At 32.3% G+C, this 14236-nt stretch overlaps 1 protein-coding gene across 1 annotated transcript in view; it reads right to left on the reverse strand.

Annotated features, from left to right (window-relative positions):
- Window positions 1-5167: 5167 nt before the first annotated feature.
- LOC145297685 (proprotein convertase subtilisin/kexin type 4-like) overlaps window positions 5168-14236 on the reverse strand; it is a 318708-nt gene continuing 309639 nt past the window's right edge. Inside the window, exons 17-19 of the mRNA XM_080143882.1 lie at window positions 12614-12784; window positions 6374-6501; window positions 5168-5535 (exon numbers count right to left, since the gene is read on the reverse strand). Coding sequence (XP_080000008.1) covers window positions 5267-5535; window positions 6374-6501; window positions 12614-12784 — 568 coding nt within the window. The 3' untranslated portion in view covers window positions 5168-5266. The remainder of the gene's footprint in view (window positions 5536-6373; window positions 6502-12613; window positions 12785-14236) is intronic.

Consider the following 14236-nt stretch of genomic DNA (forward strand, 5'->3'; position numbering starts at 1 on the left):
AGAGGACACATCCTTTTTAAACATGGAATGCAGAGGTAGATCAGATATAAATGTACGGAAGCTATCCCAGTCAGCCTTAGTGTATCGATATACTGTACGATGAAGAGGTACGTCTGGGGACTTATTACATTTCATTTTTATCTTAATTGATACAACAGAGTGGTCGGAAGATCCAAGAAGCGACAGAACAGAAACTGAACATAGTTCAGGGCAAGTTGTGAGAAAAAGGTCTAGTAGGCTCGCATACTGGCCGTCATTATCAGGCACACGGGTAGGTTCCTGAACAATCTGAGTGAGGTCATAGGCAATGGAGAAATCATGACAGAACCTCCCCTCATCATCGGTCTTGTTTGAGTGGGTCAACCATTCGACGTTGTGAACATTGAAGTCTCCACATACGTGAATGTTAGCTGAAGGATAAGTAGAAAGGACTTGGTCAATTTTCTCAGATATGCTTTGAAAGATAGTAACTCCGCTGTTGTGGGGGCGATAGAGAGTAAATATAAATGCAGTAGTGTGAGCTAAAGCAACCCGGAAGCACATATAGGGTAAGTTAGGATCTTCCCTGGAGATGTCCCTCCCACATGGAAAGCTATCTTTAATATAGGCACATATTCCATGCCCATGGCGATCTTGGGGGTCAGATTTAGAAGTTAAGTTAGAGTATCCTGAAATTGCAAACTCATCTAGGGAAATAGCCTGTCCAATGCCAGTTTCACTTAAAAATAAAAGGTCTGGTTTAGTCTCCTGTAATTGGGTTTCAACCTCTGGAAGGTTAGAACGAAGACCCCTGATGTTGGAGAAGGAGACATGGTAGTAGGGGTCTACGTTGGAAGTTGGAGAACCGGGTTTAATCGTGTAATTTTTCTTGAATTGACAACCCTTTAGTTTTAGGCATTTTTATAAACGAACTGGTTGACTTTGAAGGAGTGAGCCCAAACTGGAAGAATTTTATAAAATTATTTTAATATAAAGCTCTCTGATTGGTCAGTGATAACTCGTTTGCATTATTGCAACACGCTAATGAAATAAACAAGCGTATGGTTGCAAGAAAAATACAGACGGCCGAGTAAGGTTAATAAATATATATTTCCCACCAAATTAAAGATTTAAGGCGTCGTCGTTATGATGGCTGGTCGGGCGTTGAGATAAACTCGTCAATGATCAAAGTTCTTTGGATTTGGTTGGGTGCGGGGCGGCGATGGCAGAAATGTGACTTAGCGTGTCTGGCGATCCTTGTTAGCTGATGTCGCTTGGCGGGGTTGGTGAGAGGTGGTGATTTGGTATCAGCCGAAGGAAAGGGGCTTGTATCAGGATCGCGGGTCAGATGGTAGTGGTGGTCGATGCTGGCTGTGTGTAGTAAGCTCCCAGTCTTGGTAGCACGAGTGGGGTTGGTTGATGATTTGGTATCAGCCGAAGAAGGAAAGGGGCTTATATTAGGATCGCGGGTGAGATGGTAGCAGTGGGTGATGCTGGCGTAGTAAGCTCCGAGTCTGATGTCGCTGAGAGGGGCCGGGTGCTGGTTGAAGACGGAGCGTGTTCACAGCGCGCCACGCTAGGGGCAGTCTGTCGGTTGTCGAAAAGGCTGGTATTTTTATAGTGATGAAGCGGACGTAGTAGTGAGCAAATAAAGTTTGGCTTGAGTTTGCTTTATGATTGTGTTTGTTTTTCGTGTTGTAATGTGTTGTAGTGAACCGTCTGTTTGGTGTATGTATGCATGTGTTATATCGATTTGAAGCTAATAAAATTGTGAATGTAATCTAGTCGGTGTTGTACGGTTGCATTGTTATGTGAATTATATATTGGTGTTTATATGCTTAGGAGTTGCATTTTCTGTGATGTTTGTGTTTTGTATTTTGGTTTTGTCTTTTGCTGTGCGGCTTTCTGTGGCGGCTTTCTGTGGCGGTTTTCTTTGTTGAAGTAAGGTGTGAGTTATTCTAATTATGTGTGTATCTAAAGAAATGGGATTTGAAGTTGTCATGTGTATTTATTGTGTTCATTTGCGTTGTACTGACGAATAGATTAGTCCTAGTGTCGCCATTGCTGGTTTTTGGTTCATGAAAATATGGAGGAATATGCAATATAACACTCAGCAAAAGTCATTTCAATTTATTTCAGAAAAAGAATTTTTTAAAAGTATATCCAATACTTTTACATTTGTTAATTCATATTTTTCCTTAAATATAAACTTTCTAAACTTTGATTTTGTAATTAGTACTCCAAATATAATTTAGAATAGTAACAGGAATATACTGATCAAATTATAGGTAAAATCTTAGACCCTATTAAAAGTTATGAAGAAAAATGTATCCAATACTTTTGCGTAGCACTGTACATGTGTATATGGACGCTTATAGGCACATCATTTATGTTGTGGGTGTGTATTGATACGCATTTATAAGTAACGGTCACTTCATATAGACTATGTAACTGCATATATTAATATAATAAGAAATCAAGTAACTGAAAACAACAAATTTATTCCTAGTAATGTGAGCATATACAAAACTTGATAGACTGGAATATGTTTGTGTGTGTATGTGAATGTCTGCAAATATATATGTGTATATACGAGCATGTGTGGGTATGTGAATGTCTGCAAATATATATGTGTATATACGAGCATGTGTGGGTATGTGGATATATTTACATTTATTTAGATACTAGTGGTGGGGGGGGGGCGTTGCCCAGTCATAAAAAAAATTGTGATAGTGGGGGCAGGGTGTTATCCAATCATAAAAAAATTGACAGCATGATAAATTCTGACAGGGAAGGGGGTAGGGGGGGGAGAGAAAGAGCGCCCGGCATTGCCAGTCAGAAAAAAAAAATTGTGAGAGCCGGTGGGTGGGGGAGGGGAAAAAAATCATCAGTCAAAAGCGACCCCCCCCCCCCGAAAGCAAAATTTTTTCTTTCTTTCTTTCTATTTTTACACTTTCCAGTTTGGAACATTTACTTTTCTTTATTTTTTATGTTCTGTTTCGATTAGATTGAATTTTTAACTTTTTTTTTTTTAATTGGAGTAATTTTTTTTTAATTTTTAACTTCTTTTTTTGAATTGGAGTAAATTTTTTTTTAATTTTTAACCTTTTTTTTTTGAATTGGAGTAATTTTTTTTTAATTTTTAACCTTTTTTTAATTGAAGTAATTTTTTTTAATTTTTAACTTTTTTTTTTGAATTGGAGTAATTTTTTTTAAATTTTTAACTTTTTTTTTTGAATTGGAGTAAGTTTTTTTTAATTTTTAACTTTTTTTTTTTGAATTGGAGTAATTTTTTTTTAATTTTTAACCTTTTTTTGAATTGGAGTAATTTTTTTTTAATTTTTAACTTTTTTTTTTTTGAATTGGAGTAATTTTTTAATGTCCTGCTTCCTTCTCTACCTTCTAAACATCAAAAAAAGAAAAAAACCAAAATTAATGCTTCGTGTTTTGTTTTTAGATAATGAATTTTGTTTTCTGTGATTTATAAGGGTTTTTTTTTGATAAATCTGCTGTCAGAGTGTAATTTCACTCCAAAGAATTTTATCGACCAATATTTTTCTGAACACTGAGAAATTTAACCAGATATTTTTGTAGGACATTAATTGAATATCTGAAACTTGATAAATTTATAAAGTGACAAACAATTTATAGATAATTTTTTACCATCTTATGAAAGAAAGATAGAGAGACGACGAGAGAGAGAAAGAGAGAAGTTTTAATGTAACATTATATTGTAATATTTATTAAGAGAGGGTGGGACATAATAGAAACCTTTGTTCTACTCAAGGAGCAATAAAATTGTGATTTATTACTATTTTATATATAATAAATGAGATGAGGTAATAGAATCTTTTGTTCTACTTGAAGTTGTGGGGAGCAATAAATGTAAATTACAGTTTTACATTTTGATCTCTTTTCACCATTTTTATTATCAACATCATTTCTCTTCATATTATTGTGAAAGCACGTGGAGAAATGGAATTGCCCTGCATCAAGAATGTCATTGTGTTTTATTCTACTTGGTGTTGTCCTTATTTCTTATCTCAGTTGTCATTCATTGTTAGCAACTACATCATATTTAGGATAGAAATACTAAAAGACATGTATGTCTTATTAGTAAGTTTATTGATGATAAACAGTTTCATTCATATATCATTCATTATTTTGAGACATTACAAAATAACATTCGAACACTGAGCTGTATCACAACGCTTATGTCACAGCTCTACATAAATATATGTAGACTCACATTGACAAACTTTATGTGGATTATGACATTAAGATTTGCAAAAGTTCTGGTCATCTACTGTTTTTGGATACTTAAACTTGTATTAGTAATTTCAAACTAAAATTTTATTTTCATTATGCCTAGAAACTTTTAATGTCGGTACACAGATCTTTGCAAAATATAAACAATATTATTTTGGTAGCATATCGAATTATGACTGTTCAAAGTTTGTTGAAAATTGAAAGATTTGCAGTATTATGTGCTATGAGTCCAGAAGCAAAATTTCAGTTTAAAACTAAAAATGCAGTGAAAAATCTTTATACATTTGATGTCAAATGTTAATGAAAGTTAATTATAATGGAAGCAATAATTATGAATTCAAGCCAAACAATTGGACAAAATCTTTTTACTTTTCGAAAAAATAAAATGATGCAAAAATGCAATTTTTACTCTTCATATGGGATTCATTTCAGCAACTAACAAATTCAATCTTCTTAATATGATTCATAACATAGTAAAGATCAAACTACATTTTTTCTTAATAGAAAATCAAAAAAAAAGGGCAAAAATTTCATTTACTAAAGTTTTAAACATGGATTTTTTTGTGAGACCTAATATAAAGCCCACCATATTGACAAGTGGCCCATTTTTTTAAAGATAGGATTGTTTTTTTATGCACACAATATCATGCACATTAAGTTGAAAAGCACCAACATTTAAAAATAAGTTACATAATCCTGAAAATAATATTCTAATTTGAAGTAACCTGAAAAAAAAATTAATTACACAAGAGAAAAAATTAAATTTTGTTTCTGTTCAAATTTTATCAAAATACTCGCCAGAATAAAAGAGTTATCATAACTTAAAAGTGAAGGGGATTTCACGTTACTTGACCATTTTTGGTAATCATTAAAAAAATATATTTTACTCAGATATGAAACAAAGCATAAAAAGAAAACATTTGGAAGACTTGAAATTTTTTACTTTATTAAAATAAAAGTGTTAGTAATTTTTTATTTTTTATAACTTTTATTTTTTCGTACAAATATAATTTGTATTCTACTTGATTTCAAATTTTTCTTCATCTTCATCTCCTGAATCACCGTTCGTAAGGAGGAAGCGATTTGTGTTCTCGTCAAATAGGACAACAACTTTTTGATAACGGTATGCCCAGCAAAGTTTGTTATTCGACTGAGCATAGTATATAATTGCAGCAGTAGCGATAAGTATTAGCGTGAAGATACCAAATAATACAGATAAAATGATTAACGTGTTTGCATTGTCTTTTTGAAAAGGTTTCGCTTTTGTTGTCTGATTCAAACATAGTTCTGGAAAAGAGAAAAAAGAAAAATATGATAAGTAATTAAGTATTCAGAATTTTAAAAAATCCTACAAGATGCAATAAAAAATAATTGCATTAAGGCAAACATTTTATGTTTGCCTTAATGCAATTATTACTGTTGGATGACAAATTTTATAAAAGATATACACATAAACATTTAAATTTTGCAATAATAACCTACATTATAACCTACTATATTCAAATACATTGACTTGCAAACAGATTCCATTTTATTTTTTTTTTAATCCATCAGCATGATCCTGTGGAAATTCCACAGTTTTTTCTTCATTGAAATTAAATTCTTTGAATCGCTTAATTACTATAAAACATAAAACGTTTCATTTCAGAATAAAAATACAATAATTCAAGTCAAATATTTATTTTTAGTTTAATCTTGAAGAAAGTTATTTGTGAGCATATTTTTCAATAAAAAAATATGCCATTTAATAAAAACAATTGTTGAATTTGTAGAGATAGGTTCGATTGTTCTTTTGGATATTTATTAATTCCAATATTTGTTACTAAATTTTTGGTTAAAACTTTTGTAATTAAATTAACTTGGAAAATAATCAGTTATTGTCTGCTTCTTGCAGTAAATATTACTACTTCTACTACTGTGTTGAGTTTGCATGAATTACATTTCTTTGATTTAATAAATTGGTAGCATCATTATTATGTGGCAAGTAGAATCATTATATTGATGATTTTTTTTTTCTGTAAAATGTCTTTTAATATAGCATGAAATAAAACATTGTACCATTGCAAGTAAAGACACAACACCAATTAGTAATAAATATAAGATTGATTATTCATTTGATACTTACGATTTTCATCACAGGAAATATGTAGAATGTCTTTTATACAATTTCTATTCACCATTTTGTATGTTGGTCGACAGGTGAGACATTCGAAACTGGAAGGTCCTTTGCACATCAAACAAAACCGGTGACATCTATAGATGGAGGAAAAAAAAAAAAAAACTACAATTAGTTAAAGGCAGATAATAATTAATAAAAGGGAGATAATAAATGGAAAACGTAGCATAGGAGACTAGTAAGACCCGTGGAAATTCTGTGGAATTTACTGTTGTAAATGAAATTTCTTATGAAATAATTAGAATCAATATTATTAAAAAGATATGACCCTTTTTCTGTAAAAATAATTTTCATTATTTATTAAATAGTCAGTGCTTATTTTTAATGAGACTCAAAGTTTAATAAAAACAAGCCTCTGGTGCTGCATGTGAGATGACGCCACAAAAAATAGTGAAGAAATGATGAATGTGAGAAGCCAACGTTGCCATCACATTTTTGCCAAGTTTCAGAAAAATCTAATGGATGGGGGAAAAGTTATGGGGTAAAAAGTGTCATTTTTTGCAATTTTGGGGCATTTGTGACTCCTTTTGACCTCCTGGGAATGCCGAATCTCAGTGAAAATGAACAAACGGTGCAGTTTCACACCTTAAGACATGCATATTTGAATTCAGCACCATTGAAAACCACTATATAGACATACATATCAAGTTTTTGAGTAATATGAAAAAAAAAAGAGCTCCAAAAAGGCATGTTTTTTTAGCCCTAAAATTCCTAGAGTGATGCAAACCAGAATTTTGCCAGAGTCACTCATACTGAATTTATATTAAGAACAATAGCTTCCACATTTTGACCAAATTTCAGGAAAATCTAATGGATAGATCAAACGCTATGGAGCAAAAAATGTAATTTTTGGCCATTTTGAGGCATTTTTGACCTCTTTTGAGCCCCTAGGGATGTCGAATCCCAGTGTAAATGAATAACGGTGTAGTTTCAGGCCTTAACACATGTATATTTGAGTTGACCATCATAAAGAACCACTATATAGTCAAACATATCAAATTTTTGTTCAGAAATATGAAAACAGAACCACTAAAAGGGACGTTTTTAGCACTAAAAGTCCCCGGGGATGTGAACCAGAATTTTGCCAGGCTCAGCCATACTGCATTTATATTAAGAACAAGGGGCTCCACATTTTTGGCCAAGTTTCAGAAAAATCTAATGGATGGATCAAAAGTTATGACAAAAATGTGTCATTTTGGGGCATTTTTGACCTCTTTTGAGCCCCCAGGGACATGACAGGAATTTTTGCAAAAAGATTTTTTTTTTACTTTGCACATCTATTTAATGAAGTACAATCCGTGGAAAATTTCAGGAAAAACTAATGGACGATTATTTGGCAATCGTCCGGAATAACGGACGCACGGATACCACTAAAAACATAGGTCCCCCTCCGATAAATCGAGGGAACAATAAAAATTCAGACTCCACCAATTCCAAATGACATTTGCATCAAGTCATCGGGTTGTCATAGAAAATTATATCTTTACTTCTAATATAAAGACGACACATGTGCTTGTTGTTTGCAGAATCCAATTTGATTTTATTTTTTAATTCTACTTGTAGTTATTTTCTTTATAAAAATATGGAAAACAACTACGACAAGCACATGTGTCATCTTTTACTCTTTTTCACCCTAAACAAGGTGTATTGCTATTTAGATGTAAATGGGGCTACTATTTGGGATCATGTCTAACAGGAGACTGTGGGGAATTGAGTAGTGGAATATTTTTTCACATTACATTTAAACTTTTGAAGGTTAGTACAGTCAGGGATGCAGAAAACAGGGAGATAATTCCAAAGTCTATCAGTCTAAGGAAAGAAACTACTAGAGTAGAAGGTTTACTGGCATCTACGGACGTCAACGGTGAAGGGATGGAATTTTGCTGCTTGGTGCGTTAGTTGGAAATATGTACATACGGAGGACATAAGTGCTATGGGTTCATCAAAACACACTCCATTAAAGTACTTGTAGACAGGTACAGGGGTGCAACATTGTCGTGATGCTTTTTTTTTTTTTTTTTTTATTACATTTTTCACCCCAAACAAGGCAAATTGCCACTTTGGTGTAGGGGGCTACTATCCGGGGCAACAACTACTGGGGTACTATGTAGGGATTTGGGTAGCAAGATGTCGGTTCATGTTACACTTGAACTTCTGCACGTCAGTACTGTTGGGGAAGCAGGGACCTAGAATGGAATTCCAGAGTCTAGCGGTTCTGGGGAAGAAATTATTGGAGTAAAAAGATCTTTTACATCTAGGGATCTCTACTGTGTGAGGGTGGGATTTAGCTGCCTGTCGAGTTTGTCGAGGGTGCTCACGTAGTGGGGGCACAAGTGATTGCAGTTCGTCAGAGCATTCACCACTAAAATACTTGTAGAAAAGGCAGAGGGATGCAACATTTCGTCGATGGGACAGAGGCTGAAGCTTAGATGCCAGTTCAGAGCCTATCAGGTTTGCGACTCTCTTTTGAACCTTGTCAAGGAGCAAGAGACTAGTAGCAGATGCACCAGCCCAGATGTGGCAGCAATACTCCATACATGGGCGAATGGTGGCCTTATAAAGAGGTACAGGATACTTTCGGGTGTTAGTAGTTTTCTAGCATGGTAGAGAGAGCCCACCTTTCTTGCAGCGGCCCTGGCAATGCCTTCAATGTAATTGTTTCATGTTTCCTGTGAACGTTAGGCCAAGGAGTTTGAAAGATGGACTCTCAGATAAAGAGTCGTTGCTATTAAAGTACTAGATTTTACGTTCTTTTTGGACCTGAGAAACTAGTTATAAATGCACACGCCTACATGTGACAACAATACTCCATACATTTGCTGACGACACTACCATCTATGGTAGCACATCTAAGACAGTTAACAACCAAGTTCTCTCCGATTCTCTCTCTTCTGATCTTGATCACGTTGTACAATGGGGAAAGGAGTGGCTGGTTACTTTTAATGCATCTAAAACCAAGCTTCTATCTTTACATCATCAACGTTCTGATCCCCATCTGGCATCAATTGAAATGAATGGCTCTCGTCTTGGGGAGGCCTCATGTTTTGACAGGCTTCTGGGCTTGACCTTTACTCCTGATCTTAAATGGAATACGTACATCAAATCTGTTGCCAAGGCCGCTGGAAAAATGGTCGGATCCTTCTATCGATCCAGTAGATATCTATCTGCTGATGCAATTCTCTATCTATATAAGAGCCAGATATGTCCAAGGATGGAATACTGTTGCAACATATGGGCAGGAGCTGCTAGAAAAAAACTTGTCCTGCCTTGATAGGGTTCAAAATAGACTTTGTGGCCTGGTGGGAGATGTCCTTTTATCTTCCCTGCAACCTCTATCTCACAGAAGAGATGTTGCGAGTTTGTCTCTGCTTTATCGTTATTTTCATGGAAAGTGTTCGACTGAGCTTCAATCTATGGTCCCCCCTCGCCAAACTTTCACAAGAAACACTAGACTACCTAAAAACATTATCAATAATTTTCCCCACTCTTTATCTGTACCTAAACCTAAACATAGATTCCATGATCAAAGCTTCTTTCTTAGAACTGCACGCCTGTGGAATTGTCGTCCGTTTTCCTGCTTTCCAGCTGTCTATAATATGGTTGTCTTCAAGTCCAATGTGAACAAGTTTCTGATGAACCGTTCCACTTAAGTTAACAAATTTACCGAACTTCCATTACTATCGATTACTATATTGTCCTTTTTACAACTCTACACTCAATAAAATAAAAAGCTATAGCAAACATCTAAATGACTACTTTAAACACAGTTCCTGATTTCAAAAAAAGAAAAACTAAAAGATTCATCTGCCTTACTTTTAATGCTAGGTTTATTTTTGGTGTCTCTTAAATTCAATAGAAATCCTCCTAAATTTTGCTGATGAGGAGACCGTGCTTACCAAAAAAACTATGTATAATTGTTCTACGTGACTTCATGTATACCACAAATAAAAAGCATGGATTTCCGAAACGATCGTACAGATAATTGACTTTGTTGTTGTTCCTTCTTATGAAACTGATTTTTAATTTAATTAAAATTTGATTTTTAAATTTAAAAATTTTTTTTTTAATTTTTAAATTATAAATCACATTACTTAATATATATATATATATATATATATATATATATATATATATGTAAAAGAGAAATAGGCAACAAGTAAATGTTACCAAAGACAATAAAAGTTACTTTTTCTACCTGAATAAGTGTTTCTTTTGTGTACTTTAAAATGTTAATGTGTTTTTCTTTTATTTTAATCAAAAAGTTGGATCAAATATGTTAGAATGAAACAAAAGATGGCTGACATTAGTTTGGTGACTGTCTAAGACTTTTGATATCTTTTTTTATACTTTTTAATTAGGTAGAAAAGTAAATTTAAGGAGGTTTGACAGATATTTATTGACTATTTCCTAAAAAATAAGTTAGCAGAAAAAAGTTTTTGACAAATAACAGTAAGTATTAATTTTATCCATTTTAAAAAATAATCCATCACACTTTTATTGGATTATTAAAATGCAAAAAACAAAAAAAACAAAAAAAAGAAAAACAAACAAAAAAAACCCATTAAAATACTTTAAAACACATTAAAAAATATCAATGTAGGCAGAAAAGTTATTTTTATTACTTCTTGTAATATTTATTTGTGGTCTACTTGTCTTAACTTTTTTTGTTTTTTTAAAATGCAGAATTTTATGTATGTGTGAATATGTAGAAGTTCATTAAATATGCAACTGCAAATATTTAAAAAATGAAATCTAAACATTTCTTAACTGAAAGTCATTGTGTTCTAGTGGATTTTTGCAAAATTATTTTTTTAAATGATTAAAAAATTAGCCTTAGTATTTAATTGCGGTAACTATTTGATTAATATTAAATAAAAATAATCATATTAAATCAAATCTATATTTAAGCAAGAAAATACACACACACACACATAGAGTCTTGTGATTTTATCAATACATAACACACATATTTTTTTTCGCTCCATTATCCAGCATGTTTTGAATCGATCTGTCACATCCACCATTTGAAAAGGGGAATTTTTTCCCGAAATATAATGGATATTGTCACAGACATAGCAAGTAAGACATTTGTACTTAATACAATTGGATAAATATATGTATATATAGACATATATATATATATATGCACTTATTGATTTGTAAATTGCCACTTGTTTTTGTCTTCTCTCATCAACACCGACTATTCCTCACATTGTGATAGCCTTCTAAATCTCTACTACATACCTATCCCACACAATGCTTCAAGCAAACTACATATCAATTTTATACACAATTAGTATTTATCAAAATAAATAAGATGTCTAAATAATTTATATGAATAAACTTTAATAAATAATTAGCCATAAATGATTCACCTAGTTTTAATATTGAAAAGTTTTCTAATATCCTCTTTTTTTCTCTCATTTTCTCAAGGTAATGAATATTTGTATGAACAGATTAAAAGCTGATAGTAAAATCAAATATAGAAATAAAATTGGACTTATTCTTTTGCCATATTTTGTTTTGGACTTTGTATTGACCAGGGTCGATATTGCTTAACTTTGATATCAATTCCCTCAAGACAGAAGAACTTAGTTCTTAAACTATTTTCACTATCAAATATTTATAAATATGTGTTAAAAAAACTAAACAAATTCTACTTATTGTGCACAGAAAGTTATCTCCTTTTACTTGATTTGTAAGTCAGAGTCCAATGTTTGGATCGAAAATCGATCAATATCACGATGAGGAGCATTTTAATCGCAATTCTGTTTTGCTGTAAATAATCCTTGTACATACAATGATTTCTGATTTCTCGCTATCAGCTAAATATTTTTGCATTCAATAAAATGAATGTAATTTTTTAAGATTGTATTTATTTTAAATTGTACAATTTTAGTCGATGGGATGGCATAATTTGATTTTGGCACAATTCATTTTAAAATAGATAAAGTTAGAATTGCCTTAATCATCAATCATAATCTTTGCTGATCAGAAAATCTCACTTTTTTGAAATGTACAAAATGTGATATTATTACTATTATATCATATTATTATGTTGATTACTCTATGTTTCAAATTTTATTAACTAATGAATTAATAACCTTATGAAAGGTATGAACTCCTATTACTCGATTAAATTTGAAACAAAAATGTTTGATAAGATTTCCATTAGAAAAAATTACTTACCTTTTACAGATTGGACTATTGCTACCACCATTAACGTCTTGGTAGAACCCCGCAGAACATGATGCTGGTGCACAGGAACCATTGCTAATAACAAAGTTTGGCGGGCAACTGCTGCACTGAGAACTGCTGGGTCCGTGACATGTTGCACAAAGGCGGAAACATGATATACATCTGCAAAGTTGGGAAGAAAATGGTCAATATAAAAAGATATTATTCATACATTACTCCCCCCTCCTCTCCCTCTCTCTCTAAAACTGAATAAGAATACTTTCCTAGCCTGACTTTAAAGTTCCAGAAAACTGGAAAAACTTGATGGATACTTTAACTAGTAGAGTTAGATGATCTAGCAAATTCATTTTCGATTTTCCATTTTTACAACATTAATTTTTTTATTTTATATTATTTCTTTCTAAGGAAGCCATTCATTCTCTTCTCTGTTGAATGATGCCACTTGGTAATCTAGTGTAATAAATTAAAATAAAAGCAACTTTCTGTGTTGAAACTTGTCAGAAGTAAACGGTGTTACTTAATCTGAAAACTTTACTACGCTACGTTTCTTTACTTTTGTACTTATTATGTAGTTTAATTATTTTTTAATTATATGTAAAAATTTTTTTGCTTTTTAAACTAACATTCATTCATTTTTATTTTCCATTTATTTAATTTACTAGCATTTCAGCCCGGCGTTGCCCGGGTGTTTGGAGGTGCATGTTGAGCAAGAAAAAAAAAAAAGCGGTCAATTTTTTTAACTTTGACCTCTATTATGATCCCTTAACATTTATTGTTTTGGCCTTAAATCAAGTTATTAAGTTAGATCCATGTCCAAGGAACATATATCTAAAATTTCAAGTGTTTAAACCCAACATTGGCGGAGGAGTTTGGTAGACTTCTCAAAGGTCAAATCGTTGAACTTTGAGCCTTTAACAGCCAAATTTCTGGCCGAAAACCGATCACAAAGATTTTCCCAAATCTCAGTACCCTGTAAATCAAATTTCGAATCTGTGGACTGAAAATTGACAGAGGTTTTCAGATGAAGAGTTTCAAAACCAGAAGTCACTTGGGTTGGTAAATACACTAGACCGCTTGCCACTTCCATTATATGTGGTCAATTTGTGACACAAACATTCTCTTAAATTAACTGTAGAAATACAATCTTCTCTGATTCATTTATTTCATTCTGAACAGTTAATTTATTAAAACACTGACTATGATGACAGATTTCATCGAAAATTTCAGGAAATAATAAAGCTTTGAATCTTTGGTCTATTTTAATTCTTCAAACTTATACTCTTGGGCATGTTTTTTTTTTTTATTTGAGTGGAATGATATCATACCAAAATAGCAAAAAACAATGAAAGCAATTGTCAAGAGATTCGTAAATTGTACTCTTTCAGTTTTTGTTTTTAATTATGGTACAATTTACTTGAAAATGACATTAGAAACCAGTAAAATACTTTATTTAAAATATAAAAAAAAAATTGAAGGAAGCAATGCTAAAAATAGAAATTATCATTAGTGCCATTTTGCGGTTTTGTAAATAAGCGTAAAACATTTTGTTTTCTATTTTGAGTTTCTTATCTTAAATTTTAAAATGTATTTAAATATTTAAAAAGAAACTGAATA

Source organism: Euprymna scolopes, chromosome 18, assembly GCF_053919585.1.
Source record: "Euprymna scolopes isolate OS-2025 chromosome 18, ASM5391958v1, whole genome shotgun sequence".
In the NCBI taxonomy this organism is placed as follows: domain Eukaryota; kingdom Metazoa; phylum Mollusca; class Cephalopoda; order Sepiida; family Sepiolidae; genus Euprymna; species Euprymna scolopes.